At 41.4% G+C, this 26,980-nt stretch overlaps 1 protein-coding gene across 22 annotated transcripts in view; it reads left to right on the top strand.

Moving 5' to 3' along the window:
* nrxn1a (neurexin 1a) overlaps positions 1-26,980 on the top strand; it is a 253,804-nt gene that overhangs the window by 85,943 nt on the left and 140,881 nt on the right. For 14 of the 22 annotated variants that reach the window (XM_035405914.1, XM_035405901.1, XM_035405913.1 and 11 more), the window contains 4 exons: positions 9,493-9,794; positions 12,144-12,167; positions 13,309-13,470; positions 21,989-22,427. In XM_035405914.1, coding sequence (XP_035261805.1) covers positions 9,493-9,794; positions 12,144-12,167; positions 13,309-13,470; positions 21,989-22,427 — 927 coding nt within the window. The remainder of the gene's footprint in view (positions 1-9,492; positions 9,795-12,143; positions 12,168-13,308; positions 13,471-21,988; positions 22,428-26,980) is intronic. The other 8 variants (XM_035405905.1, XM_035405904.1, XM_035405903.1 and 5 more) reach the window with 1 other exon arrangement.

The raw sequence follows: 26,980 nt of genomic DNA, 5'->3' as shown, positions 1-26,980 counted from the left end.
ACTTTAGAAAAAATATTTCCCCTGTTTGGTTTGGTTGTCTGTCGCTTTTTTTCATACGCTTGACGTAAATTAAACTCCTGATAGAGAAAGAGAGAGCGAGAGAGAGAGAGAGAGAGGGGGGAGGTGAATATAAACAGGAAGAAAAAACTATTATTTACTATTATTATTACTTATTTTTAGCTATGTATGTCCATATGTGACATACCTACTGTAATATGGTGTAGTTACATATTTTATTGCTTGCGCTTTTTTATATATGCGTTGGCAACACTGCTGTGGTTGCGCTTCTAATAAGCATTGAATTCTATTTTCCGAGAGAGGGAGAGAGCGAGAGAGAAAATTGCGAGACCTTCGGCCACAAAAAAAGCAGCGCAGGGGTAGGCCGGGGGTGATCTGGCGCGGGGGGGGGGGGGGATATCTCCCGGCAGTCTGTCTTCTTAACCGCTGGCTGGAGATTTCATCTAAGCTATACTTCATTACTATCTCTGTTTAATTGGGGTCTTAGGGGCGGCTTCTCCCAGCCGCCATGATGAAGAACGCCGGCCCCTGCTCCCTCCTTCCCGAAAGCGGGATGATAAAGAGGAGGAAGTGGCGGGCGAGTGCCTCGAGTTAATCCAAATCTGCCCGCAGTCCCTCCCCTGGACAGGTAGGGTGTGTCCATCACTCTGGAGGAGGTGCGGTAGTGTTAATGGGGAGGGCGAGTTACTAAAATATTTTAGGAAACACCATTTGTGCATCGCACCTTTTTTTTTTTTTTTTTTTTTTTTTTGCGCTGCAAAGCCTTCGGGTGGCAGCCCCACCCCCGTCCGTGACAAATAACAGAACCCGCCGAGTTATGAAGCGAGACCTGCGTTACTGCAGAGGTAAGCACATATTCCATGTACGTGTGCATTGCGTGCTCACCTCCGCAGTGAGCAAATACATTAAGTATCAAGGGTAACTGCAATCACCGGGCCGAGTGGATGTTCCCGCGGAGCTACCAGCGCGAAACGCTGAGACCGAGGCATTATGCAGCGCGCCGATGTCTGCCACGCAGGCGCACGCTTCACTTTGGCTGTAATTCGCTTTGCGGACACCCTCCGCAGAGTGGGATAAATGAGTTACGGCGTCTCTTTCGGTGACTTTATATTTACAGCGCCTTACCTGGGACTCGTACCGGGAAACAGCCGCACACTCAGTTTTCTCCACTGAAATAAACATGACTTGAAAACGAGGAGGGTGCTAAAGCAATTACACCGCTTCTTCTAAATAGCTCGTTACTTTATCGTTTAAAAATACAAACAAAGGCGTACGATAATACACTATGAGCTTGCTCTTGTCTTGAGTCTCACTTTTTTTGTGGGGGTGTTGACCATTCTCCGTGACCAGGGGCTGTGATTTTAGTGGTTATTGATTTGCGTTCATGCATTAGCGTTGAAAAAGACTTGCACTTTCCTGTCCACGCAAGGAGACACGAACGATCCGCAGCACTTCATAGCTTGAGGAAGGCATGTCAAGTGATGATCAAGAGTGCCATTAGGCAAGGTGCTTCTAGAACATGCATTTTCAGATTTTAAATATGGCAGTGTGTAAGCAGCTAGCTGGCTCGTGCATTCCTTCTCCATCTTAAGACAATTTTAATGGTCATTAAACCATGTCTTCAGCCACGAGTATATATATATATATTTTTTATTTTAATTTTTTTTTTTAATGAATTATAATTCATATTGTCACATATCTACTGAATGATTTGCTTAAGGAGATAAGTTTCAAAGCAGTACAAAATAACATTGTGCTGTTTTTCTCACAGACAGAGATGTTGGATTTAAAGTTTCTAATCTCAGAAGGAAAGCATTCACACACTTCCTCAACCCTCGTCAAAATTAATTTACAAATTAATGAGCAGCTGAGAGAGAGCAAGTGAGAGTGAGAGAGAGTGACAGGGAGCAACTCTGACTTATGTTTTTCCTTTATTGAAACAAAAACTTCCTCCAGTTATTTTAAAACCTACCCTAGCCCCATATTTACAAAATATCCCATCCCTAGCTGCCCCCTCCCCCCAAAAAAGGAATAAGAAAAACAATAATGCCCAACCACCACACTCAACCTGAACATATCTGCCCCTTATTCATTTACCACACAAAGAGAGAGAGAGAGAGAGAGAGAGACAGACATAGAGAGAGTGACAGAGAGGGGAGGGGGAGGGAGAGAAACCCACGTTGGGGTGTTAATTGTTTTGGGAAATATGGACAGCAGGCCTGTGGGACTGATACAATTGATGGGGGTGTGAAAGGACGGAAGGTGAGGTACGGGGGTGGTGAGAGAGAGAGAGGGTGGATGTAGAGAAGGGAGGTGAGGAATGTTCCTTTTAGAACAGCCGGTTCATGACTCATCATCCTAAAAAACTTGCTTACATCCATCCAGGGTCTTTTTTCTTAGGTTTGCTCAGGGATTAGGAACCCCGGCCATCAGAATGTGCAGTGCAGTGCTGGCCTGTCTAATTTGGGGGCACACCCTAATCCTCTGCCAGGCTGCCTGTCCTCTTTTCTTTCCTTCCTCTATCACTATGGGACTGTGCACACTTTGTTTGTGTGTGTGTGTGAGAGAGGGAGAGAGAGAGAAAGGAAGAGAAATAAATGGATAGGACGCTGCCCTGCATACATGTGTGGGAGTGTGTGTGTGTGTGAGAGAGAGAGAGAGAGAGAGAGAGAGAGAGAGAGAGAGAGAGAGAGAGAGAGAGAGAGAGAGAGAGAGAGAGAAAGAGAGAGAGAGAGAGAGAGAAAGAGAGAAATGGATATGATGCTGTCCTGCATACATGTGTGTGTGTGTGCGTGTGTGTGTGTGTGTGTGTGTGTGTGTACACGGTTTTGTGAACAGAATGTGTTTATGTTTCAGAAGGAGCACTAGACAGATGCGGAATTATGTGTGAATAATTTGTATGTGCAAGTGTGTCTTTGCAGCACTATATATGTATTTTCCTGTGCACAAGTGCATGGGTGTTTTTTTCTGAATTTGTTTATCTCCTATGGCTCAAACTGCCCCCCTGGCTTGGAGCTGAGGTGAGTGTGTGGAGAGTGGGCAATAAACCTGCAGCCCATCTCTCAGGGGTTTATCACTGACATGCCACTAATGTGCGTTGTCAGTCCATCTGCCAAGTGCATGATGGGTAATGAACACCTTTCTCTGGTCTCTCTGTCTCAAGACACCCTGCACAAAGTGAAAATGCTGTATCTCTGTCTCTGCACCTACTCTGTGTGTGTGTGTGTGTGTGTGTGCGTGCGTGTGCGCGCGTGTGTGTGCGTGTGTGTGAACGTGTCATTTTTTGCTTAAAATTTCTGGGAATTATGGTGAGAATCACAGTGGGATGCATATGTAGAGCACCTGTTGTCACATGACCAAAGGCGTGTTAATGAGAACAAAGCAGGTGATGTTCTTTGCAGAATAGCAGCCATCTTGACTGTAAGGATCCTTCTGTTCTGCGCTCACTGTTCCACATACTATTGTGGATTGCATTAAAGTACTAGTACAGTGATAATACAGAATCTGTAATTGCAGCAGTGATAGTAGTAGTGCAGTAGTATAACCTTGTTCTTTGACCATGCTTTTGTTGACTTTGATCCAGTCTCAATGAATTCATGAATTGATTGCTTGATTTCTTGATTGCTTGAGTAATTGATTGATTGATAGATTAATTGATTGATTTTTTAGGAAGCCTGCACACAGCTGTTGGCATTTTTTCCACAGTACAAAAAAAAATGATGAGGTTCTCACTTTAAGAAAGTTTTTCTAAAATAATCAATATGCTTTTATTGTGCAACAGGGGAAAAATATTACACAGATCTTTCTCCCACACATCTTTCTTCAGTATGTCAAGGTACATTGTTTCCTAACTAAGTTAAAGATCAAATCTTAATTCAGCACAGCTTGCAGATAATTACGTAATTGGTTAAGTGATTAGAACCTCATAATGTTTTGTCATCATTTGAGAACTGAGTGCAAAGCACCAACTAATCGTTCTTTAGCCAGACTTAAACCGGCAGTGCGCGATGGTTCACTTTCTATGAACTCCATTTTCTCCGTAGTGAAACACTAGCAATTGAACATAAATCAGGTTTCCAAACAATACTGTCACCAACAAGTGAAAATGTTGCTGGTGTTGCTCTGTGGGCCATGTTGTGTTCAGCGCAATTGTGTAGCAGGGTCAGAAAACCTTCCATTAGATTTACTCCCCCTAAAATCACCTAGACCATGGTCGTGGCGTGTTTTATGTCCTTTTTGTTTGAAGAAGGTGGCTTGAGAGAGCATGCCCAGGATTGACGGTCTCATCTCAGGTCAAGGAAATCCAATCCTGAAGGATCTGGTCGGTTGGTGGTTATTTGTGGACGGAGCAATTAATCTTTTCTAGCCACAGTAAAGTAGCAGCAGAGTCTCAGCTATAGTTGTAAGTGATGTCTGGCTTTTTTAACCCTCTTAAAATTGTCCTAAGGCGCCAGGTGTAATCATAAGTTCTGCATAATTTGGTGATCTGTGGTTTATTATAATTATAATATTGTTACAATTAAGATTATAACCAAGATTTTTGGCTGTGCAATCCCCCCCAAACACACACACATACACACACACACACACACACATATTACATGGGATTGTCACACACAGATAATGATGCTATTGACAGATCAATATGGGAGCTTGCAGCTGAAGGATGTTCTTTTCTATTTTCACCTTTCCATCATGTTTCATTTTGGAAAAAAGAGCAAAAAAAAATGGCCTATTGACTCGTCAAATATTGGTCGCTCCCTAATGTAACTCAGCATCACGTTAATCGGCCTGTATTGCCGGGGACATGTCAGATCTCAGGGTTTTCGAGCTCAAAGGAAGAAGCATGTTAACGTGCGAAAGGAAGAAACGCACGTCTACAATGAAATCATCGTTTGCGCGACTGGGAACAAAACTGACAAAAAAAAACAAAAAAAAAAACAGTAAAACAAATAAAGAACCATCTGGGAAAATGAACATGTTGCATATAATGTATTCTCACAACATCTATCTCTGCTGGTCAGTTTTTTGTGACGCTATGCTTGTGACCAGTAGTTGTGGGGACATATTTAATATCCCCGAAGGACCCCACTCTGAGTTGCCTGCAGATTATTAATAGAGCACATGGCGGGGAAGAATACCACGGATCCCCACTGAATTAAAGCGCACTTTATTTACAGCCGTTTTTTCTCTTTTGAAAAGCCAGTATTATTTTGAGGACCGTCTCGTCACTTAAAAAAGCGCACGCACTTTGAATCACGTTCAACCAGCCATCGCTTCACTCTCAAAACAGATGCGTTAAAAAACAACACATAATGTCTATTTAAGGACAACACATTTTGTCTAGCTTTCAACAGTCTGTGTTAAAAAGTTTTCCTTTGTAACGCAGATTGTATGTTTGTTACTTAAAAGTAATAGCAAAAAGTGTTGAAAGTATCAAAACGTAGTAACGCAAAGAGCAAAAAGGGTGCTGGATGTTAGCACATCCTTCTTGAGAGTGTTCTTTTCTGCTCTGCAGTCCACCAGTTCTGCACCCACCATTGGGACTACGTGTCCTTTAAGAGTCCCCCATTCATCCGTCTCTACAAAGGATTTGTTTAGACAGATTTGTCAGTAATCAAATAGCTTTGCAGGACTCATAGAAGCACGTTAGAGACCCTCGAGGCATTGAGGATCAGTCTTGACCCAGTGCCAGATACTCTCCGAATTATAGATCTCATCATATGCACATTTAGTATTTTGGTTCTAGGCTAGAATAGCTGGCTTGCATTTAGTGATTAGCGATGATGTGTATACACTCAATGTCCGGATAATGTTGATTGCCAAACCTGACAATTACACGTATTATTAAGGTGAATGCACTAATTTTCTCTTTTAAGTCACTCTGGTTAAGAGTATCGGCTAAATTAATGTAATCTTATTTAGAGAGCGGGCAAATATGAACAACCTAGATGTGCTGAATAGACTTTTCTCATCATCAAAATTATTATGTTCTTGTGCCATAAATACAGGGCAACCAAGCATCAAACAGAGAACTACACATTTCATTTTGCATTAATGGAGTCGAGAAAACATCCTGCACCTAGAGACCCAGATTTGGTTTTGGTTAAAACGTGCCCTTCGTTTTTGACTAAATTAAGGGGACAAGTAAGTGGAGCAGTAGGACCTCAGAGACACAAAGCTCAGCATTATGGACTGACTGGTCAACCAAATGGGGTATGAAATTGGAAGTAACATAGGCAATTACTCCTTATCAAGCTCTTTATTATAACTGATGCACAAGCAACATAAATGAGTCTTAGTTTCCATTAAGGGGTGTGCCTTTGCACTAAAGAATACAATGTGGGCAAATCCAGAAATAAAGAATTGGTCAAAGAGACCAAAGAGAGGTGCCCAAAGACAAGATGGACACATGGGAAGCATGGAAAAAGAGCATTGCAGTCATAATTAGGTCTCCATTATTTCTAATTTGATTATTACAGTAGTTATTAACTAACCAGTCTTAGCCATGGGTGGGTCTCAACCTGGTCCGAGCTTCTTTGTCTGAAATAAATTTGATGCATTTGTCAAGAGAAATCTATTTCTGCAAGAGATTTTGGGACTGATCTCACAGGAGTGAGAGAGGAAAATTGAATTAATTGGCATAAAGCTAATTCCCATAAATTTAATGAAATTATAAGGAGTCTCTATCAAAGGATGAAAAAATCGTAATCCTATTAGGAGAAGGGCCAAAAGCCCCATTTTCAGGACAATGTATCTCAGCAGTCTGCCATAACTAGAGGGACACTGCATGACCACCTACATTCATACGTTTATGCGTGCAAGTTCATTGCTCAACTAAATACTGATTTACTGTTACGAGAGTGTTTGTGAATATGTATTCATTATCACTATTATTATTTATTTATTTTTAATTTGAGAGAGCCAGAGAGAGTGAGAGAGACAGAGAAAGATAGAGCTTAGCATTCCACTCTCCCTTTTGGCACTTGGAAATGAGTAGGAATGAGACAGGTGGTGTGGTGGAAGAATCTTTGTAGGTGTTATTTTGAGCTATCCCTAGACATTTGGCCAGCGCTCTATGTTTGTGCTTCAGTGTTCTGTATACGTGTGTGTGTGTGTGTGTGTGTGTGTGTGTGTGTCTGCGTGTGTGTTCTACCCCAAGGTTCATTTTCTGCAGTATATGACTCTTTTGACTGCAGTGGATCAATGCAGTATACATATACCAATAATAAATGAAGCATCTCACAGAATTCAGGAGCCATTGCACAAGATTGAAATGCAGACCACAAAAATGACAACAGTGTTTCATTTGCAGGGTGTCGTCATAAACAGACAAATATTATGAAAATACCTTTTACCCTCCACACTATGAATTCATATGCTAATGTGGTTATTTCCATGTAGCGGGAGAAAGAAATGTCAGTGCAATACAACGCAAGGTCATGTTGATCCTGTGTCTCCTCCTGCATCTACTCCGGTCCCTCATTTCCATGTCTTCCTGGACATCTTTTTGCTATGCAGCTGTCCCCAAATATGACCTTACAAGGAAGCTGGTTTATCACGTAGTCTCCAATGTAACACCCTCAACCACAGAAATCCTATCATTGGGAAAACACAAAATAAATTACAAAATATGTACAAAACATGTCAAAACTGATCATTATTACAGCTATTAGTAGATAATATATGAATAACTCCATTCAATACGGTGGATATGTTGACATTGGCATTTAGATTTTATTATTTAGGAGATGCTGTATGGATGGCCATTGCAGTTAATACAAAAGTGTGCATAAGTGTAAGTGTGTGTGTATGTGTGTGCACACATACATGTGTGCATTGTGGGTGTTGGTTGCCAAACACTGACAGTAATGGATGACTGTGGCTGATTCAGTAATTAAAGTCTGAAGTATAACGGCACTTTATTTATGGGCATCATTACGCAGGACCTTGGTGCACGCTTTCCAGCGAATTTGCACTGACCTCGAGCAGAGAGCATTCTTGAGGTGGGGGCGGTGGGCAGGAGGGGGTTGGATTTAAAGATGACTTATAGATGTACTCTAGCTTCTGTAAGAAAATGAACTCTGATGTATGTGTATATATTAGTCTTAATTTGATCACCTAGCAAGTTATTCTACACGCAGAGCTATCGGCAACATGATTTGCATATAAAACCAATATAGGCGCAAATGAGCTGTGCAATGTATTCACAGCTATAGCTATATGATACAATTTACTCTGCAAATGAGGATGACCAAAGGGGAACAGAATCTTTAATAGCGTGTGTGATGTGGGTGGATACGTGTGTGTGGTGTGTGTGTGTGTGTGTGCGCGCGCGTGTGCGTGTGTGTGTGCATGCATACAATTACCTTCTTCCATGGGTTGTGTTATGAAGAAAGACTGCACATGGTTTAGTGCGACAGGCAGATGATCTGGTGATAGGTATCATTATCCAGATGACTTTCAGCATGTAGGAATTCAACCAGACTTTGTCAACCAATCAATCAATCAATCGTCAATCAATCAATCAGTCAAACCAAAAAATGTTTATAATGTAGCCGCCTAAACCGAAAAAAAAAAAACACCCAGAAGCATAGTCAAGGTTCTCCAAAGATAATGCCCAAACTTTTAGTTTTTTAGTTTTAGTTTATTCCTCCCAAAATTGTTAGCCAGTATTGTTTACAAGTTGTTCTCCTCTGATCAACGCTGTACTGTGCGGACTGTGCTCGAGGGTCAAGTGTTTTGGAGGACTAAGCACATTTTAGCTGCAGCCCTCCTGGTGTGTGGGTCCTAGTGGCGCAGCGGGAACTCATGAAGCACAATTGGCCAATTACAAGTTGTGAAGAAAATAAATGTAGAAAAAAGGCACCACTGTAAGTGTCTGTGACAATGTGTGCAGGTTAAGTTGAAGTGAGGTATTCATAAAGCAGTAATTTGGCAAAATAAAATACAATTTTAAAAAAAAAACATTGTGTTGTTAGTGTTTGGGTTTATTTTGTGGAGAGTCCTTCATGCTCAGCGATATCTAGATTGTAATGGTGAAAATGACTGTTAAGGTGCCTGGCTATCACCAGTGTGGGTGTCACCAGTATGTGTTCCAGCTATCTGTATACTACTGATCGGGATTCCACCTGCCTGCATATAACTTTTCAGGTTCTTTATTTCTCTGGGGTTCCCTGTCTGGATATCAGCCTGGTTTGTCCATGTTAAAGCTCACTGGTTTTAAGAAGAGGTTGGTTTTTGTGACTGTTATTTTACATGTTTCATATATTTTTCCACTTTTTAAATGTGTTTTCCCCCCCATTCATCTCTAAAGCATCTTGTTACAAATGGGAGATTAACTGAGCTCAATGCAAGATCACATTTTGTCAGAGCTGAAAAAGTTGTAGCAGTCTTGACTTAATATGGTCTCCCTCTCTCTCTTTCTCTCTCTCTCTCTCTGTCTATATTTCCTTTCCTCACTCATCTGTACAGGGAAAGAAGAATATGTAGCAACCTTCAAAGGCTCAGAGTACTTCTGCTACGACCTGTCGTTGAACCCGATCCAGAGCAGCAGCGATGAAATCACGCTGTCGTTCAAAACGCTGCAGAGAAACGGACTGATGCTGCACACGGGGAAATCGGCCGACTACGTCAACCTGGCGCTGAAAAACGGAGCAGTGTCGCTGGTCATTAATCTGGGGTCCGGGGCGTTTGAAGCTCTGGTGGAGCCGGTCAATGGGAAGTTTAATGACAATGATTGGCATGATGTCAAAGTAACCAGGAATCTCCGTCAGGTAACCGTACAGAGGGTGGTGCAGAAAAACAAAAAAGTCAAACCAAAAGAATAAAAAGCATAAATAAATCAACCACATCAGTCATCTAAGAGAACCTTTTGTTCTATAAACATTCACATAAATACATATAAACAATCGTTTTTTGAGGCAGTGGGGTGGAGGGCTGAATTACTTTGATAGTATAATGGTTCTACAAATCAGTTTTAATAAATATAAACAGTAGTACCACATTGGAGCAGGGCCATATCTAGACCCTTAGAGTTCAGATGTGTACTGTATAGTAAGCCCTGGTTTTGTCTGTTGAGAAATAAGACCATGTTTTCTCCATACACAACATCTCCAACATCCAACATCTGGGAGTGACACCTGTGAGAGCCAAAGTTCATAACTGGAGGTCAAAGGGGGTTGGGGAGGGGCTTAGCTGTTAGCTGTGGACTACGGTTCCCATAAGCACCTCTGTGTGCAGCTCTGCTGTGTTCAAATCAGATGCACTAACAAAAAGAACAGATTTTCAGCCTTAATTAAGTCTCTCTGCCAGGCGGTCAGTGATTACCAGGTGCGGGCGGCCAGCAGGTTCTAACCTGTATTCCGTAGGGCTAATTCTTTCTTTTCCATCACTACATCCTCCTCAGGTCTGCCTGGGGGGTTAAGGGCTTTAATTGGGTCTCCGAAATGCCTACTGGCATGTGTTAATTAGCGAGCTGTCCTCTGGACCCTTACCGGGCCTGCTGTGCCCAGCACAGTTTGTTCACTCACTTAGCATGTGGAAGAAAGAATATTTTTAATAGGAGAGTGCATTTTTATAGCGCCCATGTTTAATAGGAAGCACATTTTCGACAGTACCCCTTGCTGATATGGTTTGGAGCTCCCTCGGTACAGTACCTGACTCATTGTGAGGAAACAAGTAATGTCAAGGCTCTTTTCTGGGTTTTGAAACTGGTCCTATGTGCTTTTTATCAGGTCTGGAAGTGCTCTAGGTAATGAATTGCAACATAGCCTTGGACTCAATCAACATTTGTCGGTATCCTTGACTTAAATACATGCACTTTTTTTTATTCAAAAACATAGGCCAGGGCTAATAGAGAGCAGAAAAAAACTGAAAGACAAATGTTGATTAAAACTACACCCTAGTCTCCTTCAGAGCACCTGTTCTGGTAGGATTCACTTTTTTGAACTAGGAGCAGTATACGGCTCCGATAAATCATTTTTGAACTTCTCTCTCTTATTTTACTATTTATTGTTGTTATTTGTCTTGGTTAGACGGGTTAAGCGGTTCGTTTTCTCTGCGAGAATGCAGAGCCAAGAATCACAGCTCTTTTTTTAAAACAAGAGCTATGGTACAGGTAATTTACAAGATTCAAATGTCCTTCGTGAACAGATCGTGCACACTCTCTGGGTGATTAGTTCCAAAGTTTACAAGCTCACTATTATATAACATGTACTGTATTGGAGTGTGGGCTGATTTTATATATTCATTTTTAAAAAGACTTTTTTTGAAAATGAATGATTTATTTTTTTGAAAATGAAACCTATGGGAAGTCTGAAAGCTGAAGACATCAGTACTGCTCTCGTAGAGGCAGATGTGAATCTGTGGTGCCTCTGGGCAAACGGTTTCTCTGAGTTTAACATTAAAAAAATATTAAGAGATTTCAGCTGGGGTGGAGGCTTTGGGTGTCCCGTATAGATGTGTCCCTGCTCAGGATGTGGGAAATCCTTTAATAGTTTTAAAGCAAAAACTTGTTAATGATGTGGAAATGCGTGGGATTTGTAGTATTATATATATATATATATATATATATATATATATATACATATATACTTTTTTTTTTTTCGGGGGGGGGGGGGCGCAGTGGGGTCAAAACTGAAGGAGATGTGCCTCTTTCACACACTTAATAACAATAAGAAATGAAAAAAGCGGAAATAAGAAAAAAGTACACTTTTATTCCTTTTAATGGGCCGTTTGACCTGAGAGTCTGTCAACATGAAGTGACAGGTGATGGGAACAGAAGGGGCGGGGGGGGGGGGGGGGGGGGATCAGTGGATAGCCGTTGAGTGGTATAGGGAGTGGCAGGTATCAGGAGTAGTAACGCCTTGGAGCGTTCTTGCTAGCCAGCTTTTTATTTTTTTCTTGTAAACTTATTTTTTTGCCCTTATTTACCCCCTACGTTACTAACCTGCTTTGAAAAAACAACTAACCTGTCATTCATGGAATGTGTCATTCTACTAACCAATACCTTCTAACGTTCAGAAATGTACTAACCTGGTAGTGACCATCATATCGTTTTTTGAGTAACAATCGTTATTCTGTTCACAGTTTTTAATTTCCTTTCTCCCCCCTTTTCCACAAAGCACTCAGGCATTGGACACGCTATGGTAAACAAACTACATTGTTCGGTAGATATCATTCTAATTGTCTCTTAGTTTGGGTTTGCCGTGTGTCTCTTTTCTTTCGTTTACCGTAGACGTCATTAAACAAAAGGGGAACTGCGGTTGGTACTCTTTTCTGCTTACTTTTATCCGACTCCCTTTCTTTCTTTTTTATCTTCATTCGTTGGTTTCCCTTCCTTATTTTACCTGTTCCTGTCCAATTTTGTTTTGTTCACCTTTAGGGGCCTGTCATTCCTGGGCCTTTTTGCATCAGGCAGAGGGGTCTCGTGGAGGTCTCTCCTGGCTGGCTGCCTGCATTTACATTCACTGCGCATGTCATGTGCTATGGCCGCCTGCAGCCATCCACTAGCCTCATTAGCCCATCCGAAGCCAAGCTCAACGCTACTTTCGTCACTGGTGTGGTTTTTCCTCCTTTTTTGTGCCTTTCTCTCTTTTTTTTCTTGTGAGGAATGCTTCCCCCGCATGCGTACGCCATCGTGGGCTTTCATCTACCGGTGCTTTTTTTTTTTAACCCTTGCTTTGATGTTTTTCCCCATCCAATTGAATCTCTGAAAATGTTTTCCTTTTCCGTGCAAAAAGGAAACCAAAATGGAAGGCAAAAAGCATGATTTGGTTTTCTTTCTCTTTCTTTCGACTAATCCAATGCGAGTTGTGAGTGTGCTTCAAATGTCTTGCGCTTTCCGTCTATCCCTGTAGCACGCTAAGGCTTTGTTTTATTTCATGTGGAAAACAAACTGCAAAGCATCTCTAATATGTACCCTAGCAAAACTAACCTAGAGCACATTCTACTAACACCATTTTTGTGTCTGCTGAATTACATTTTATTTGCAGTAGGGGGCAATACTAACACTGGGGAAATCCAAGTCTGGGCAATCCGTTGACTCCCTAACGAGATAAACTTTCCTGCAAGGGCTGGCAGACTGGAATCTGATACCAAACTTAATAAAATAAACTCAAGCTAAACATTCAAGTTAAAGACCAAGACATGAAAATGGGTTTGAGACCAAAATAAGAACAAAGAAAAAAAAAATAGGAAAAGGAGACTAGGCATAGCGGGGAACAGCCGGCTTGCAGCCTGTATGTGTTATGAGTATAGCGTGTCCTTTTCCTGTGCTTTGTTGCCTAGGTAACAATATCCGTGGATGGAATTCTGACCACCACAGGATATACACAAGAGGACTACACCATGCTAGGGTCTGATGACTTTTTCTATGTCGGAGGCAGCCCTAGCACGGCCGACCTGCCAGGATCGCCCGTTAGCAACAACTTTATGGGCTGCCTGAAGGAGGTAAACACCCACCATTTTGTGCCATTTCTTTTCACGCAGCTTTCACACCTCAACGGGCATACCTTTACCAACACCCCCACCCTTCTGCAAATTTACTTCCAAACCTGTCCGACGACTGGCTGTTCTATGGTGAAGGAGAATTCTATTTGCAGAACACTCTTGTAACGGAATTTTAGGGAAACATTTTGAAAGGGCACTGGGTTGTCTGCTGACATCACCACTGATGTCATGATGAGTGATGGATGCGTATAGTTTGTCATTGCTTAAATATCATCCCATACTGAGCAGGCTCATCGGGCACGAAGGGTTTTAGTCATCCCGGGGGGTGTAGTGTATGATGAATCAAGTTCTGATGAAGTCTGTAAATTGTACATCAATAGTGGTATGTCTGTTAAAATATAAATCAGTGTTCACAATCTTCTCAAAATTCTGATATGTTTAACAGCAGATATGTAAGCTAGATTTTACAAAGACCTATAAAAAATAGAACAAGATAACTGACTGTGTTTGAAATTGTCAATCAGTTGAAATGAAGCCAAGTTTAATATGCTTCATGAAAGGCACTTCAATGAAGGCTGAACCAACTGCATATCTGAATGAATGGACATCTCTATGTATGACATCTGTAGAGCTTTGTGGGTAACAGCTTAGATTGTGTTGAAATTGCAAGGCCGTGGAGTATACAAACAACCCTCCCGCTGTGGAATGATCACTCTGAAATGTTGGAATTCATCCAGGCAAATCAAACAAACACAGTCACACAATAATTTGAATGGCTGTACTTCTGTTACGGCAAATGTGCACAAAAGACATGGAAACGCGCAGGAATTCAGCACATCAAGCTTCTCTGCATGAGCGAGCACTCTGTGAGCTGATTCTGTCCATCACTGTGAGATACACAAGCTTTCTGTGGGCTGCTCATACTAGTTGCCCATATAAATCTACACTCGTATATCAGACTTGAGGAACACCGCTCATTCAGGGGGAAAAAAAAAGGATTTGATTGCAAACCTGAAAAGAACAAAATAGGAACAAAAGGAGAGTAATCATTATTTTTGTTTGCACAAAAAACACCCTTTTTTATTCAATGGAGGGCCAACTCGAGGCAGGCAGTAGTGCTGTCACCACAGGTACCGAGTTCAAATCCCAGCTGAGGGCCTTTCTGTGTGGAGTTTGCGTGTTCTCCCATGTCTGTGTGGGTTTCTTTCGGGTATTCTTGTTTCCTTCCACCAGCTAATGACAATCAGGTTAGGTTATTTGGAGAGTATGTCCTTGGGTTATGAATGTGTGAGTGGATGGTATGTAGGCCTAGCAGGTTGGTGGATCGGTGACCTATCAACCTGCCATTCGCCCAATGTTGGCCGAGAGGGGCTCCAGCCCCTACAACCCTGACCAGGACTGATTGATTTAGAAAATGGATGGATGGATTGGTAAATCCAAACTCTAACCATTTCCAACTCAGTTCATATAATATAGTGCACAATGTGTATTTAATTATAATAACTTTACTGGCTTAATTTAGAGGTTTACAGAATGGGATGAGCTTTGTGTTCCCTCTATGTACTTTTCTGCATCCCCAGGGAGTTAACCATTGCTGTCACATCGCAGTATTGATATAACTGTAGCAAAGCTGTGGCAACAAATTAATGCATCTTGTTGGGCAGCTACCATTCTTGGTGTACATCTTCAGAACCCACTCTGCAATTATTTCCTTCAGAATATTAGAAAATATTAATAATGCACATGTAATATTATTAATGTCTAGTCATGTTCTCAACCTCTGGGCCTCACTAGTTGAAACGTGGAACTCCCTAACTTACATTATGTTTTTTCAGCTTCTATAAAACCTCTTCATCTCATTGGTTTCTCAATTGTTGACCCCTATTTTGTGGCCTTTAGTCTAAGGACAGTGCTACACTGTTGTTTTTCAATTTGTGCACCCTTCTCCATACTCCCCGTACTGTTTTAACTCTTGCCAATTTGGGGGGAGTGATGCCAGTGTATTATGCAACCATATAGCCAGCTGCAAATGTTACCAACAATGGTTTACATCATTATTTACAGTATAGCATATGTACATTATAGTTCATGTATAGCAGGTGCTCAAATACAGAAACACCACCTTACATTGCCATAAATGGTAGGTGTAAAATATTTTTTTTATGGTAGGTGTGCTGTTTTTATGCCTGTTACAGATGCTCAGGTACAGCTTTATTGCATTTCATTATTATTTACAGTACAGTATACAGTATATACCGCATGAGACATAGTTTATATATACACACATTATTTGTTTATAGGGTTCAGTATTTTATGAATATAACAAGAAGTTCTGCTTAAAAATGATTTTATTTTCTTAGAAAATTCATGACAAGCGAGCAGCAAATTTTCAGCATAGAGAGAGAGAAGACAGAGAGAGAGAGAGAGAGAGCGAGAGACAGAGAGAGAATGAGAAATCAGTGCATTTTTGTCAGAGAAATTTTGACAATTTAAGAATATTCGTGTGTGGGTAGAAAAGTGGCATATTGTAGCTCGCTGCGTAGATCTGTCCCCCTTTCTGTGGACTGGATGCATTTGAGGTGTCGTGAGCATTGCCTGATGACACATTGATATGGCGACTGCCTCTGTGCAGTGGGTTTGCGTAGATGACACATTGTACCAAACCCATGCGTCACCAGCTCTGAAAGGTGACGTGCCAGCACCAAGTTTGCTGTGGCTGCATGTTGATGACACGTGCATCTGTACAGTGGGCGCCGGCTGATGACACGTTCAGCGGGGGCCTAGCAGGCACCACGGCTGTGCCGCCTCGGTGCTGTGGGACGAGCGTGAGTCACGGCTGGTGGGAGTGGTGCAGGGGGCGCTGGCCAGATTGGTGTCCCTCACCTTTAAAAGGAGAAGCTGTACAAGGACAGACTTTACAGTTAGTGCGGTTGACAGGCCCTGATGTCCTGTGCCCTGACAGCAAGAACAGCACTCCGCTCCGAATACCAGATGAGTTTGTTTTCACCCCATTGAGTTCCCTGCGTTGCACACTGACGTTTGCTGGTGTGTTCTACACTTCTGCTGTTTGAAAGATGTACCAGCGAGGACTAAAAAAAGAAATAAAAGAAAGAAAGCAGATGGTGGCTCTGACATAATTAAATATTAATAGCACTTGGACTTAATGTATGCAAAAATAGTAATTTTTTGTTCTCTTTCCCAAGTCTAGTCCTGGGGGCAATCTGAGCATGCTGAGTTCTTGATTAGGATATTAGTTAAGTTCTCAACTGGAAAGAGGACCAGGACACAGGGAGTCCCTCCAGGGTCAGTGCTAGGAAATGACCCGTCACACACATTGATGTATATATAGGACTATATTGGACCATTTGTTCATGTTTTGAACCAGGATGGGGAATTTATTTATTGACATTTTTTGTCACAGGGTTCCTCATTGCTTAGAATGAGCTGTAAAGCGTTTTAAAAATTTGGAAATGAATGCCCCCCCCCCCACACCCACACACTTGTTTTGACATAAAATCACAATAAAAGCCCCAAACTTGCAAGCTGTGGATGGAAGCCAGAGAGAATCATGTCATCCTCCTGCAGACCATAACAGCATCCATTTAAAAAAGCCTGCTGTACAAATCATGTAAATAAATCTTGAAATAGAAGTATGCTGTTCAGGCCCATTCTCATGAGTGGTGCTTACCAAGTGTTCTTGGGGTGGAGCAGACAAAGGTTGGATGTATGAGATGTGTCAAAATTGATTCTTTTTTCTTTTTTGTAATTAGATATTTATAATGCAACAGTTTTTTGAACCTTCAGAAACAACTTACCCATGTTTATTCGCTTCATAACCATTTGCACTCAAGCTTGCTTGATGGCTACAAAATTGGTGTCGTAAATGGTGTCAGTTTAAAATGACCAAGGTTGCACATTTCCAATTAGTAAAGCTTGCTAGTTAATATGACACAGAGTATGCTGAAAATCTCTGTGCTGTGTGTCAGCAGGTCACCTGGGCTTTGTCAGCTATTAAAGCTAATATTATATTATCTTATTAATGCATATTAAAGCATATCATAACTTTTTTTATATTGAATCAAGCTACAAACTTAGTTTCCTTCTGTTTCAAGCTTTGGCTTGGAATATACACAGACACACCACAGATATGCATAGCAAAATGGCACAGGACTGTTTTGCAGTTCAATTTCATTCACAGCAAATGTACATTTTTATTCTCCTTGAGTAAAATTCTCTTAAAAAAAAAAAAAAAAAAAAAACAGCAGTTAGTGGGGTCCAGTGAAAGCTACTGCAGGGCTCTTCTCAGATGTTTGACGTGGGTAAAGTTCTCACACATTTGCAAATTTGTTGTAAATATTTTCAGGTAATGAGATCAACCCTTTGAGGGAATGAGTGTTGTACTGAGCTGTTATCACTTTATAGATATACTGTATATATTTTTTAGAGACATTAGATATTCTGTGTGCTTAAATATGCAATAAAATCTATTGGTATATCAGCCTGTAGGCTATTCAAATCAATGGAGATGATTAATGAGTCAAATCAGGTACACAAACTGTGCAATTAATTATTAATGTATAATTACTGGTGCGTGAAACATCATATGCATTTTTAATACACTTGTTTAATATTCCCCAATATTGTTGTTTTGAATCCTGAAAAGTTTTAAATTTATTTATTTTTTGTTCTTTGCTAAGTTTGCGCTCAGCATTTGTTTTCAGCCTGCATGGGGAAAGGTAAAGGTTACATTGCTGTGGTCATGTCTCTGGTGATTTTCTTACTGGTGTTGGATGACTGACATGCCGCTCTTATAGTTACATAGACGGAGATCAGAAAGGTCAGCCCTACAAACTGTTGTCCCACTCAGCTGTGTGTGTGTGTGCGAGAGAGAGAGAGAGAGTGCTATTATCCACAGACTTTTAGAGAAAAGAAAAGAAACACTGCTAAAACTGAATAAATAAAATAAATAAATAAATAAATACCATTCTCAGCTCATTAGTTGCTGAGAATGTCAGGCTACAGCGGAGCGGATTGGCATTTCTGAAACATCATCGATATGCTTTTATTGCATCTGCATATCATTATCTTCGTCCTGTAGGGGTTTCAATCCCAATCGAAAATGAATTAGAACAGGTTTTTATTGAACGCTTTGCAGTCTTCCACTGTCTAGAGTACAGGCTGTTCTAGCCTGCCCTGGACACAAACTATAAACACAAATATTCCCTGTGGTCCCTGTGCTGTCATTCGCGCTGTCCGTTCTTTCTGCTGTAAACTAACTGGGGCTAGAGCCAGGCGGTCCCACCCCCTAGCAATGCATGACCCTTCTGGATTAGGCCAGGGCTTGTGTGACAGACTGGTCCCCCAATGGACAGTGGCAGCAGACAGGGCAGTAGCACATCATCCACTGAGAGGCTGACTACGGCATTTGAAGGACAGCATGATAGCCTCAGCAATGTAATTTCTTCTCCCGTTGAATCGTCACATGCCTCGACTGCAGACAGGATGTTGGCTGCCATATTGGATATTAGATTACAAATCAGAGACTTCTCTGATTTAAAAAGTAACTTGTAATGGAAAATATAATCCAAAACAGTTGATTCAGCGCCTGGGTAGCTATGGCTTGTTTGTGATTCCGTTCAGGATGGAGTCAGGCGGGATGAGGAAAATTAGACAGGAATTGTAATCCAGTGACTCCATGTCTACTGGAATGCCACCAAATGTGGAAACTTCCTGTCGTTTACCCCTCCAATGGCCGTGTTTTTGCAAAGAGACGGGAGTGCATTTGAACAGGAGCACCATTTTGTGTGGGAGGACGGCCGCTCTTCTGCTTTTCCACTCAAACTCAGAAACGTTCAATTAAATTTTGACGTACAATTTATGGCGCATGCAGAGAGGAGAGAGGAACATTGCCTTTGTTGTAATTTCATAAATGCATGGATCATCCACTCTCTGAGGTGTTGTGGGTAGCTCACCCAGCTAAGCAGCCTCTTTAAAAACCCTCTGTCCTCCCCCGCATCCCCTCCTCAGGAAGAGCCTAATTAGCTCTTTGCTTTACACTTGAAGTAGAGGGAGGACACAGCTTTCGACAGTCTAAGTGAGCTAGATACCAACATTTTCACCTCAGCATCTCCTAAAATGACAGCCTTGCAGCTGAGGACCCCAACCGCAATAAAACATTTTACTTTTACTACATACTTTTACTACACTTTTGTCTAGCGTCCGCTGAAAGTAGCTTTTCAGTTTGGCAGCTATTCATATTCTTCTGAATGGAAGCATGTCTAAATGGTGTAGCATTTTATTACAACAATGAAATGAATTATAACATTGATGGATGTGACTATCAGATAAAGTTTATTTTCTCTGAAAGTCCAAAATATGTATTGTATGAAATATTGAAATACTAACAAAACATTCTTAAAAGAGAAAATATTTACAATGGCATCGTGATGCAGTGGGTAGCACTGACATGCAGGTTAGGTTAATTAGAGAGTCTAAATTGCCCCTAGGTATGAGTGTGTGAATGAATGGTGTGTGCCCTATGATGGACTGGCGACTATTGGGTATGGTATATCCCTGCCTCTCAACGTGCGCATGCTGGGATAGGCTCCAGCTCCCCCCACAACCCTGGCCAGGAATGAGCAGGTTAGATAATGGATGGATGGATGGATATTTCAGCTCTCGTACTCCCCAAACGCTGAAAAGGCTGAATTTCCACCTGTTTGTGCACAAAACATTTGTATTTCCATGGTCCCTGCTCTAAATTCTTAGACCTGCCAAAAAGCTTTGGAAGTGCTTGTGATGTCATCAGTGAACAATGTGTGTGGAGGGGAGGTGTGGATACGGTGCTCGCTGCAGGCGGAGAGCAGGGGGGAGTTGTTAAATTGGGCCACAGTCACAGCTGTAGGCAACAAGATAATCACGTGTAACCTTTATCTGTTTGGCCTGCAGTGAAACCGGGACAAGGAGAGAGTGAGTCGTGCATACGGTTGTCCAAAGTGAGCTCACATCAGTGGCCCTGAACCTGAAATGTGTGTTCTGTTGCTGGGCAGACTGTGCTTACTATTTAAGCGATATCACAGGAGAGGGAGTGCTGTTATACTGTATATCAGCATGGCTGTTACTTGGTCATAGGCACAAGGCCGAAGGCTGAGTGCTGAAGATAATCACCGCCATGCTGATATACAGTATGACAACACAACCTCGATTGTGATATTGCTTTTATACAACATTTCTATAAACACACCTATTTATTAAGTAATGGTAATTTCATACAATAATTTGAGACAATAGATTATGATTTTATCATTTAGGACGGGCATACATTATACGAGTTGCAGGCCTTAATGTTGCAACTTGCATGGTATGAGATACCCTTCCAAACTCATCCGATTTGTTTACGGAATCCCAATTGTTTATTGACGTCAAAAAATGTGGGCACTGCCGGCTTGAAATCATCAGGTATGAGAGATCATAGTAAGTGGATTCTGTGTTTAATTCCCATTCACTAATCAGAAAGTGGCTCTGTGTATAACGTTTTGCCTGCGGTGCTCTGCTGACTGTATCTGATCTGAACTGTACTAGTTTGTACTAGTGTGGCTTCAAAACATCTGTTGACAAGACAGAAAGAAGACAAAGTCGTTGAGTTGTGGCAAAGAATCAGAAATACAATTATTAACTTGCTGGGTTTGACTGGCGATGTGCTAGACTTGCTACAGCTCGTTAGGATGTTGCTGTATCTCTTCCTAGACTCCAGTGATGGCTCAAGCATCGGGCTCAGGCAACAACAGCAGGATCAGTAAGATAATCACTGTCCAAATATTCTACTATTGTCTTTTTCCAATTCTGGTGACGTATAAATCTAACGTAAATAATGTGTATTTAGCTCGGCCAGTGATGAGGTCCAAGGAATCTTATACTGTATATCAGCACTCATCGAATAGGCTAATCACAATGCACGGTCGAAACTAGCTGTTGTGTATCTGTGAAAAATCTGCTAGTCCTGGAATGACTGCAGTGTCGGTTGTTCATCGTCTGCGCCAACAAGTTTGTTACAGTGTGGTTACAGGCTATTTTTAGGAGGTCTGTATCGTACTGTAGGTCTGGTGATGCAAGAGTTGGGAGATGTACAGTTTACACTCAAGAAATTGCTTTTGTGGTAGGTTTCCATCTAAAAAATTTTTCCTCTGTGTTCTGCAAAGAATTCTTGAATCCCACATGAACATAGTATGCCAGGCTAAACTACCACTCAGGCCTGAATTCAATCAACATGCATTCGCATGCAAATAAAATTAAATCTTTAAGTAATAGTGGGTAATAATAATAATAATAATAAGTCAATATCAAGTACAAACATTATTTGAATCCAGACCTCAGTCCTATTACTCTCTCTTAGCCTTTTTCCCCTCCCTTCCCCACCCCACAAAACAAAAAGAAATCCAAAACCAAAACCCCCAATAACTCTGCTTCTTTCATATGTTTCCTTAACCCCCCTCCTGCTCCCCCTAAAACTTGAAAACAGGTTGTGTATAAGAACAACGATGTGCGGCTGGAGCTGTCCCGGCTGGCTAAGCAGGGAGACGTGAAAATGAAGGTGCACGGGATGGTGGCCTTCAAGTGCGAGAATGTCGCAACCCTGGACCCCATCACCTTCGAGACGCCCGAGTCCTACATCACGCTCAGCAAGTGGAACGCCAAGAAGACGGGCTCCATCTCTTTCGACTTCCGCACCACTGAACCCAACGGCTTGCTCCTCTTCAGCCACGGCAAACCCAAGCAACAGAAGGACTCCAAGGGCCCACAGATTCTCAAGGTGGACTTCTTTGCCATCGAGATGCTGGACGGGCACCTCTACCTCCTGCTGGACATGGGCTCCGGCACCACCAAGACCCGGGCCGTGAACCGGAAGGTCAATGATGGGGAGTGGTACCATGTGGACTTCCAGAGGGACGGGAGATCAGGTACAGTACCAGCCCCTTTACTTATCTTTAACAATTACGGACGCTTTTATATTGTTTACAGTTTCGTTTGCTAGAAGGACAGCATGATGTGATGCGACTATAAATACCTAAATTGAAATGTAACAATTGAGACAGATATTTTCAGCCATCTTGTGGCTCCACTGACTGTCTGAACAAGCAAACATTAACATGAAAGTACAGTGAACTTTAATGTTACTGCCAAAATAAACACGTGATTAGAAGAGGCATGCAAAGTTTATTGAAAGCAGGACCTTCCACACATGCGTGGTTCCTGAGTTAATCACGTGATTAACATCCCACTATGCTCACAATTGTGTGTAAAAATGCTGGGAATGCTGGGAAAGTTGCACATTACTTTAACTACCAGGGCTGGAAGAGGAGATTTGAAAGAGGGGTTGTTGTTTTGGAATGTTTGGCAGGAGTGTCAGTGTCTCAGACTGCTGAACTTGCTGTCCTTAAATGATGAACAGCGGATATGTTCCTGCTGGCATTAATATCTACGACATAATCAGCTAGGAGGAATTGTGTATATTCCTCGACCATGATGTCCTTACATTTGTTTACGAAGATACAAGGCAAAACAGACAAGCAAATCTGAAAAATCAGGCTAAAGCATGAGAAAGCAGTTTTATTTTATGTGTGTTGATGCATGTGTGTGTCAGGTTATATCCTGAGTTTCTGATCTTAATCTCAAGACCAATATATTTATTCAATAAAAAATAAATACTCTTTTTGAAAATGTTTTCACTGTGACATGTTTTTGTCACCCAAGACACTTGTATTTTGAACAAACAAAAAACTTAATTTACTTCATTTCTGCTGGGTCTCAGGGGGTTGTGCCTGGAGAATTACCTGGTGGATTGACATACTGCATCCATAAAAATGCATCTGTCACATTTTCCATTGCACAACCTGAAGTCCTTTTACTCGTCTGGGCTCTTTAGAATGAGTTTCCTGCCGGGGTCTGACCCCACAACAATGCGGTTCCCCTGCCATGCTATGGCTGACTGCCTGGTACAGAGAGATAAAACCAATTGCAGCTGCTGTGAAAGAGCCTGATCCAGTCTCCCTCCTGGCATGTAATCCCCCAAACCTCCTCCAGCAACCCTTCCTGGTGGACTCAGGGGCTTTGTGATGTCATGGGGCCAAATAAGATATCTCACCCCTTGTCACATGTCTTAGACACTGACAATTACATTAACTGGTTTAAGGCAGAGACATAAAATGTTCAGTACCCAGTATTAGCACTGTTATTTAAAAAAAGGATAATAAAATAAATAAATCCATAAAATAATAACATACTGACACATTATATTCGCCATGAAGTGCTGTGAAATTTATAATGGCTGTGAAAGGGTCTCGTTTTATTGTAATTATGCCATGAAAATAACACTATACCTTTCATTCTCGACTCAAAGACCTTTAATATCTTCATGTGCCTTTGTCGCGCTCTTGCAAGATTTTCCATGGATGATGGTATGTTTAATGTTTGAATTCCCAGTGGCCATCTGTATCTGGCAGCAGGAGGGGATTTTAGAATTTTAAGATTAAAGTAACTGTAGTTCTGCGTCATAGGAGATTGAAGGCGACGTGCTTCTGGTTTGTTATTACCTGTTTCTTTAGTTTTTTTCTGCTATGTGATCGGGTTTCTGATGCATTGTCTTGATCAGTAAAGGTCCAGAGGATGTCTGCTTTATGGCGGGAGTTAATTGTGGGTTTGTGGTATGCTATTGGTTGTCCAGTGGTTTTAGTCTCTTATTAGAAGCTTATTGTGATCCCGGGGCTCATTTCACATAGTTTGTGACACCGAGCTGAGATCTGTGAGAAACAATAGACTTTTTCCTGCTCTTTTCGGAGTGTTTCACAAAGGAATCGCAATTGCAAGCCCGCAAAACGTGTTCATGTAGACAATCTATAAATTGGTAATCATTCTCATCTCATTCTCATTTTTATTTTTAATCAAACATTTTTATTGGTATGCAACATTGTGGTGTTCCTCTGCTCTGTGCTTGCGTTCATATTAAATTGGAATTACACATTGTAATATAAAAATGTCAATTGAGCTATTTATTTTATTTGAATTATTTGGTCTCTCCAGAAGGCCTGATATAGCCTATACTTTAGAGTGACTTTAGGCATTTTGCTATTTGTTACATTGAAATTAAACCTACCCACTGTCAAATAGACACCAACCACCAGTAATATCACCTGTGACGAAGCACTGACATGAACAGTTACTACAAAAGTAGCTGTTGTGTGTGCTCCCAGAGTATTTAACCACAGCATCTAATAAACAGAGTATTAGATCACGTGCAACTTGTTTATTTAGTGTTATCAAAGTGTGTTCATACTCAGTCTGTGATTTTACGGTTTTAAAATTCTTGACGTATACAATTGTAATAGTTCTTACTACTAGTAGTTCATACATGGTGTACATAAAGGATAGTTCCAGGAAATACTTTAAGCATACTTTGATTTGCGATTTGCAAACGATGCATTTTTGTCAAACTTTTTGACAAGATATTGATCTGCAAATGAAAATTCTTACAAATTGCTTTCATGAAACAAGGCTCGGGTATGTAATTGCAGGTCCAATATAGTTGTGGTTCTGGTTTGTAATTGGTGGTTCATTGTAGTTGGTCTGTTATTGGTGGTTCATTTTTTCTGGTCATTAGTTGGTGGTCTAGTGTGATGGTGGGTTGTGATTGATCATAACATTTGGTACTGAACAATGGTTGGCTCCTGATCATGGATCACTCACATTTCAGTTTGCCATCCCCATTGCTTTCTTTCCCTCTCACTTCTGCCTCTCTTCTTTGTCTGAACATTCCTGTTTTTCTCCCTCGCCTCTTGCCTTTCCTGTCTCGATTCTCACACTCCCACTCTCGCTACCTCCTATCTTCTTTGGACAAAATATTTGAATATATTTGTCGTTTCTCATCTCCCACTCTCTTTTTCTCACTCTCTCTCACTCCTTCTTTTCCCCTGTCTCTTTCTTCTGTATGTTCTTCCTGGGTTGCCAAGGAAACTGGAGTCTGTGTCCCTCAGGACCGGAGTATTTATTACAAAAAGCTCTGCAGTTCTGTGGCTTAATGACATTTCAGCCCCCCATTCAAGCCACCCTACTTCCTCCTAGAAATGAACATGGGCACCTTGGACATTGTGTCCAGTCTATCCAAAACCAGAGGTGAAAAGGTTCTCTCTCTCTCACTCTCTCTCTCCCTCCCTCCCTCTCTCTCTCTTTCAATTTCTCTTCCACCGAGACAGAAGCACACAAGTTACGCAGTCATACCCACACACTGCAAGGAGATGTTAACTGTCTCACCAACCAATTAATTACACCAGGTTTGAAATAAAAATGAAGTATTTGAATAATGTGGTATGCATCCAGGCCTTAACATGTGCCTGTTCAGCTATGAAATGGCTGGGCTAATGATGTTTTTTTTAAAGATTTTACCTCATTGGATTCTCAAGCCTTCGTCCCTGCAGCCTTCACTGTTTATTGCAGGGCACACATTGTAGGGAGCGCAGACATGCATATGCTGTTTTTCGAAACATGTTGTTCGCCGCCGCTCGTTTTCGCAGTCCACAGATATGAGTAGGAGGAAGACACTTTGGGTCAGATCTATGTATGTAAAACTCACAGTGCAAATTGCGGGCAGATGAGGGTATGTTGGTGCATTGGCAGTATGTATGAAATGAAAAATAACCTGAAATGAACAACTTATTTACTAAGGCTACAGCTAATTATGCAATCAGCACTGGACATCCTAATAAGTGGACGGCATTGGACTGCCTAAAATGTGGACTGTCATATTCTAGCTGTGGCAGCAATTGTCGATTGAATGAATCCAGATGTGAGAAAGTGGAACTTTGCAAGGGATGTGCCTATTGCCGGGATGGAATTAGAAGATTGTGTGGGAGGTTCTAGGCCATTCTTTATTTCTTCCAAAAGTGTAATTATTTCTATGGCTGGGTGTTTGTCACAGAAGTCACAGGTATTATTGATTTCCATGATTTTTCTCTTTTTTTGGAAATTCCACATTTTTAGTACATTCCATGATTTTTCTGAAGTTTTGTATGATAACTACAATGCAGCCTGAAGTCAGTTATTGTAACCAAATGCTTGATCCCCTGTCACCTGTCAACAGTTTTGATGATGCTCAGTCCTTCTCCTGTAGCCATGGTAACGTTTAAATTGTCAATGACGACAGATGCTCCATCTAAGACTCAGACCTTGCAATGTAGGCTTCATGTACCAAATCTAAAAGTTTAGAAGTAAACACACAGTGGCACTGTTTATTATTTTATTATCAATGCAATTTGAGCATGCTTCAGGCTGCCTTTTGACTAGTTTCAAAAGGCTTAGTACTTCTGACCCAATGTGTGCAGCTTGAGCAAGCAGACTGCAGGTGACTAACTGCCCTACAAGGGTCACTAGTGAGAAAAGAGAAATGCTCATCCATACTGTGGGAATTACGTATTTCCCCAGCGAAGCTGTCGAACACGGAGACCTACCACAAAAGCAACTC

The sequence above is a fragment of the Anguilla anguilla genome, chromosome 2, assembly GCF_013347855.1.
Source record: "Anguilla anguilla isolate fAngAng1 chromosome 2, fAngAng1.pri, whole genome shotgun sequence".
NCBI classification, from domain to species: Eukaryota; Metazoa; Chordata; class Actinopteri; order Anguilliformes; family Anguillidae; genus Anguilla; species Anguilla anguilla.
The sequence above is the reverse complement of the archived record's forward strand: the minus strand, read 5'-3'. Positions and strand labels throughout refer to the sequence as shown.